The 6,000-nt window shown below is 62.8% G+C and overlaps 1 protein-coding gene across 1 annotated transcript in view; it reads left to right on the forward strand.

Moving 5' to 3' along the window:
- LOC119101803 (26S proteasome non-ATPase regulatory subunit 5) overlaps window positions 1-5,652 on the forward strand; it is a gene marked incomplete at its 3' end in the record, with an annotated part of 44,488 nt that extends 38,836 nt beyond the window's left edge. The window contains exon 9 of the mRNA XM_037225226.1: window positions 5,518-5,652. Within this exon, the coding sequence (XP_037081121.1) occupies window positions 5,518-5,652 (135 nt within the window). The remainder of the gene's footprint in view (window positions 1-5,517) is intronic.
- Window positions 5,653-6,000: the final 348 nt, after the last annotated feature.

Consider the following 6,000-nt stretch of genomic DNA (forward strand, 5'->3'; position numbering starts at 1 on the left):
GCCGGGACGCACACTCCGCCCGCAACTGCCGGGACGCACACTCACCCCCCGCAACTTGCCGAGATATAGCTCCGCACACGCAACTGCCGGGACGCACACTCCGCCCGCAACTGCCGAGATGTAGCCGCCCAGCCGAGCAGGCCACTCTCGGCGGGAGGTCCTGCGGCAAGGAGTCCCACCATCATCACCAAATCAGACATTTGAAAGTGCCAGGAGCGTCGGCAATCTAGTCGTATTGCTTTCGCGTGTCCTCAAAGCACAGGGGGCCTCTTCGAATGTGCTCAGCGAGGCCCGAACGAGAGCAGCCACGGCCTCGACGAGGTCAGTCGGCTCGGACTCGGTGCCGACGCCAGCCACCGACCTGCTTTACCCACTGCTGAGCCTTCCCTCGCGGCGGGCTGCAACAGCGGGCTGTCACCCATGTGTGGCAGGAATGGCAGGAGCGCCGCTGAGCGCACAGAGGCGGCTGCCGAGCCGACGGAGGAGGGCGTGACTCGTACCCAGCTCGTGTCCATCTCGTGTCCAGCTCGGGATCCAGCTCGGATCCACCTCGGGTCCAGCTCGGGGTCCAGCTCGGCATCCATCTCGGTGTCCACCTCGGTGTCCAGGTCTATGTCTAGCTCGTTGTGTAGCTCGGTGTTCAGCTGGGCGTCCAACTCGGAGTCCAACTCGGAGTCCAACTCGGAGTCCAGCTCGGAGTCCAGCTGGAACCCGGCGACGTCCTGACGCTCCCGCTGCCCACTCGCTGCGAGCGATTGTGGGCGCCGGGCCGTCGCCTGCCGGAGGGCGGGAGGAGTAGGCCTTGTGTCTGCTTCTCTTGCGTCTTCCCCGGGAGGGAGGCTACTGCCCGCTTTTTCCGGCAGCCCCTCGTGGGTGGCGGGCTCTCTCAAGGGCTGGGGAGTCCAAACTTGCCCCGAGAGATCGATCCGTGATCCATCTGAGCTGTGAGGCGAGACGGCAAGCTATACAGTATGAGAACGAGGACGGAACACCATTTTTAACTTCGGCCTCCAGCGTTTTTATTCACCCCGTGACGTAATTACGCCAACCGGTTCCATGGCAAGAGAGTACCCAAAGTTGTAGAGCCAATGTGACTGCCCTGCAACGAATCCTTTTTTGTTTGGGCGGCCTCTTGGGTCTGCTCTCAGGTAGCCGAGCCCTCTCTCTCTGAACTTGGTGGCAGGCTGTGGCGCTCGGAGCCGACGGCAAGTCTGACGGCCCGTGCACCGTGGCATTGGCGTGCTATTCCATCAGTGTCCCTTGCATAAAGGCTGCCCTTTGGGCAGAGCTGCAGGCGGTTGTGGTGTGGATCGATCGTGGTGTTGTTCTCTCCACTTTCCGTTCGATAGGTTTCTGCTGCGGAACATACTCGGACGCTGCATTTGGGGCTTGGCGACCCGTCGCTCCCTTGCTTGGTGTACGAAGCGATCCTAATGCACGTAACCCGGTGGGGGCGTTGACCTCGCTAGCCGTAAAGGAGGTAAACTCGGGTTGGTTCTTAATCCGAACAATTTGTTCGCTCGTCCCGGACGTTCGGGAGCACGTCCCGCAATTGACCTCTTCTGTTTGCACGCTATGTGGACCTGACCAGCCCATATGGCTCCGGCTTGGCGACGCCAGCGGGCTGCCCGGCCTCAGTGGGACCATTGTCGAGGAGGCTGGCGGGCAGTCGTTTGCGATGTTTTCTTGCACTGGGCAGGCGGGCAAGACACATGGCAACATTGCTTGCTAAGGACATCGGTTCGATAAGGCTTACCGTTGCCAAAACTGCAATGCCCGCACTTTCCAGCAGGCTGCGTCCAATCCTGGTGCGAAGTGACAACGCGGGGCTGTTATTTGCGCAAAACAGGACGTTTTGGAGGTTTTGGTAGTCTTCAACGACTGGCAGTCTTGTGTTTAAGCGTGTGAGAGCACGTATAAAAAAACAGTGCAGGTCGCGAAGCTTGTATCTTGGCAAGCTTATGGTAGTGATTTCCATCTTGTATGGCGCTGACACAGATGCGGTCCCTTATTCAGGGAGACGTTCACCCACGTGGCGGTGATGCGTGGGTAGTACTCGTCACAAAGGTTTGTGCCTACGACACCCGGTAAACTTGTATTTCGGAAGCACCGAAACATGTAATGCCAGGTTTTTCATGGACGAGCTGCCATTGGAAGAGCTCAAAACTCTTAAGCAGAGCCGAACTTCTCCGCGTTTGAGCACAGTTCTTAGCTGCGGCCGGACTGGATGTGATGTACTTCCGCGACAAGTGCTAATGCAGCAAACCACGAGCCGAATATATGTGACTGGCGCCGCCTACTGGCCCTTCGGTTAGTGGCGGGCCCCTGACTGCGACCGGTTTTTTTCCTTTACTATCGACATGGAAGTTACATCGGACCAGGGCCAACTGGCCTCAGCAGGCGCAACGCTGTTAAAAAAAACGGCCTCATGACCCGTCATCACCGCCATATGGCCCGTCTCCGGCCCTCGTCCACCAATGCTGGCTGCCGTGTGCGGCGCTCGGTGACTCTGGTCTCTCGGCGCGGCTCGCTCCCGGGTCGTCGCGGTGGACTGAGCGGCGCCGCCCTCCGGCCGCCCTCAATCCTCCCTCTGCCAGCGCTGAGCGATGTGGGTGGCGGCGGAGCGGAGGTCGGCGCGGAGGAACTGCCGCCCGAGCGAAGCCGCTCCCGCCAGGCCGGCGGCCCTAATGGCCGCCGAGCGCGGGCCGCGACCGACCGGCAGCGTTGTTTACATCTGCCGCGCGAGCGGAATGAGAGCGATGCCGAATAAATTGCGGATGCCCGCCCAGCATCCGGAGATGGTTTTCCCGATGGCGGGGTCACGGCGCGTGCGGTCGGGCTCGGCCGTGTGGTGCGATCTGCCCCGGCGCCCGTCCTGGCGGCGGCACTGGAAAGTTGTCCGGCGGGCGGCCCGCCCTGGGCCCGGCGGCCCGCCCTCGGCCCCGGCGGCCCGCCCCCGGCCCCGGCGGCTCGCCCCGGCACCAGCGGCCCAGATGGATAGAATCGCCTGCAGTGCAGGTCCCGGCAGCAGTCGCAGCCTGGACGGAGTTCCGGTCGCCATGAAGCGGTCTCAGCGGCCGAGGCGCCGCTAAACCCTCATCTCATCGGCCTGCGAATACGGATCAGCGCCGCCGATCGGTCGGCTCCATGGCAGCCCGTGGGGTGATGACGCAGCTCGTCGGGCTCATCGTCGATGGAGCCGAGGCCGCGCCAGTGCTGGGGGCGGCGATGTCGACCTCTGCAGCGTGCGCGGCGGCGATCGACGCGGTCCGCACAACCGGCTCGGTCTCGCTTGCAAGCCCGATCTGCTGTGTAGCGGCGTTGCGATCGCGTCTGCCGGCGTTGGAGTGAGCGGTTCCTCCGTGGCGCCCGGTGTGCCGGCACGCGGACGTGCCGCGGCGCCCGGCCCGCGATCCCCGCCGGCCGTTGAGTCCGCTCCGGGCCGGCGGTGAGCGATGAGGCTCCGGTCCGGCGCCGCTGCGAATGCTCCGACGGCCGCTGCACTCGCCGATCCGGCGCCTACGACCGGCCGGCGTGACGGCGCCGTGAATTATGCCGTTCCGTTTCATCAACGGCCGGCCGGCCGCCGCTTACCGCGCTGATGTATGGTGTCGCGGCGCCGGCGCCCCAGCCGGTGCGCGAGAGTCGCTGAATACGCCGGCCTCTCGCCGACGGCGGCACAAGTTCGTTGTTTGTATCGCGGGCACAGGAGCATACCGCCTAGCCGGGCTGTAAACAAGCCGCTCAAGTCAGCCTGCGCGCGGCAGACGTGTCCGAGCTGTTGGGCCTCCCCCTCCCTTGCCGTCCGCCCGGGCGGGGCGCTGATCGGGCGTGGTCTGGCGCTGGCCGGAGGTCGGAATAACCGCTCCGCCCACCAGCCGCCCATCGCGCGGCCCCATTTGCGTGTAAATGCGTGGCTCCGACGGCGCGGCGTCGGCGCCTGATTCTGTTTGCGCTCCGGCAATGACGCGCCGCGCCCGGGGGCGGCCGGGCCGCCGGCGGCGACGCACGCCGGCCGTCGCGAGCGGTGCTTGCCGGCCGGCGGGCGGCGGCAGCGCAGGGCGTGACCGGTGGCGCTCTGTCGCGGTGGCGCCCGTTAGGCACGTCGGACCACGGCGCGACGTGCTCGGCCACCCCACTTCCAGCGCCGCCCCCGGCTCCCGTGCGGGACGTGGGACTGCTGTCGTGCTGTCTTGCTCTGCCTCGCCCCTTAGTTCGTCTTGTCAGTGAATGTGGCGTAGCCTGCAACGTGCATATCCGAATACGCAACATCTGATCTGCTGATCTGCATGTACTTTTGCCACAAGTGTTCAACTCTGCAATCAAATCTACCACACTACAAGTGCTCGTTGTGTATATCTGTACCACCCTGCGCTCTATCCTGCATATCTTGTAACTGTATCTTGGCGTGCGTGTATCTTGGTATATTTTGTATATGTATCCCTCTTTTTATTTCCTTTTTCTGCGCTCCTCTAACTCCTGTTTCTCCCATTTTCTTTTCTGTTTTTTTCTGTCCTGCGATGTCTTATCATGTATTGTCGTATCCAGGCCTATCCTTACCTCTCATCTCGTCGTCACTGGGGCTTTACGACGCACTCAGCTGCTGGGGCTTTATGGCCCCGCCTGCCTCTCACCCCGGCAGTGAGAGCCGTAACCGCAGGGCATCGAATACCGTACGTCTGGTTTCCCAGACGCCCGGCTTAGCCAGTACCCTACCGGTACCAGCCTCTGCTCTCATCTCATTTCATTTCATCTCATGTTATGTCATTTCATTTCACTTCATTTGATTACATTACATTTAATCTCATCTCATCTCATCTCAATTTATTTCACCCCATCTTATCTCATCTCATCTCATCTCACCTCACCTCATCTCATCTCAATTCATACCATCTCATCTCATCTCAGCTCAGCTTATCTTTTCTCCTCTCGTCTCCTCTCCTCTCCTCTCCTCTCCTCTCCTCTCCTCTCCTCTCCTCTCCTCTCCTCTCCTCTCTCCTCTCCTCTCCTCTCCTCTCCTCTCCTCTCCCTCCTCTCCTCCTCTCCTCTCCTCTCCTCTCCTCTCCTCTCCTCTCTCTCTTCTTCCCTTTTCTCTTCCTTCTTCTGTCCTCGCCTCTCGTCTGCGCTCTCTCCATTTCCATTCGTGTCCTGCCCACTGTCTCCCCCTTATCCCCCGCCCCTCGCTTGCCCCCTCCTATCGTCAGCTCGGACAGGTCGGTATGCGGCAGAACCGGCGCAGTACCGGACGCCAGCTGCCCTGCCCGCGTCCGCTGTCCGGCCGCTAAAGCCCGCCGGACACGACCAGGCGTACACAGTCGTCGGCCGGCGCCCCTGACACCGCCCTGCAGGCGTGAGGCCTGGCCATCGTCGCCCCCCGCTGTCGCCCTAAAGTCGGGTCACCCGCTGGCGAGTGATCTGACGGCTGCCGCCCCCTGACGCTGCTCCCTGACACTGCCCGGCAGGCGGGTGGCCTGACGGCTGCCGCCCCTGACGCCGTTCCCTGACACTGTCCGGCAGGCGGGTGAACTGACGGACGAGCTGCTGGCGCTGACACAGGCCTGGTTCGCGGCCGTGGCGCCCCAGCCGCTCGACCTGGTCTGGGGCCTGGCGCGACAGCCGTTCCTGGACCTGCGCCTGGCGGCGCTGCGCGTGCTAGGCCGCTGTCGCCGCGCTGGAGTGGGGCCAGCGGGTGTGTTTGGAACGTGCCGGTAGGTGGCAGCAGGTGGTGTCTGCTCCCGGGCGGCCGGGGCCGACCGGCGACGGTGGTCTGCGGGCGTCTTGGACTCGCTTGTCAATACATTTTAACGGTGAGATGTGTGTGGGTGGTCTCCGTGGGGATTTCCCACTCCGTTGCCCAACACGGAGTGGGGAAGGTTAATTACCCTCTCGCCAACGTGGGCTGCTTTCCACCGTTGTGGTTCCATGACCGCTTGGAAACACAGTGTGTGTGGTTCCCGGGCTTGGATTTTGTTAGGGCTCCCGAGATCCTGAACCGCAATA

Source organism: Pollicipes pollicipes, unplaced genomic scaffold (assembly GCF_011947565.3).
Source record: "Pollicipes pollicipes isolate AB1234 unplaced genomic scaffold, Ppol_2.1 Scaffold_4881;HRSCAF=5763_pilon_pilon_pilon, whole genome shotgun sequence".
Lineage (NCBI taxonomy): Eukaryota > Metazoa > Arthropoda > Thecostraca > Pollicipedomorpha > Pollicipedidae > Pollicipes > Pollicipes pollicipes.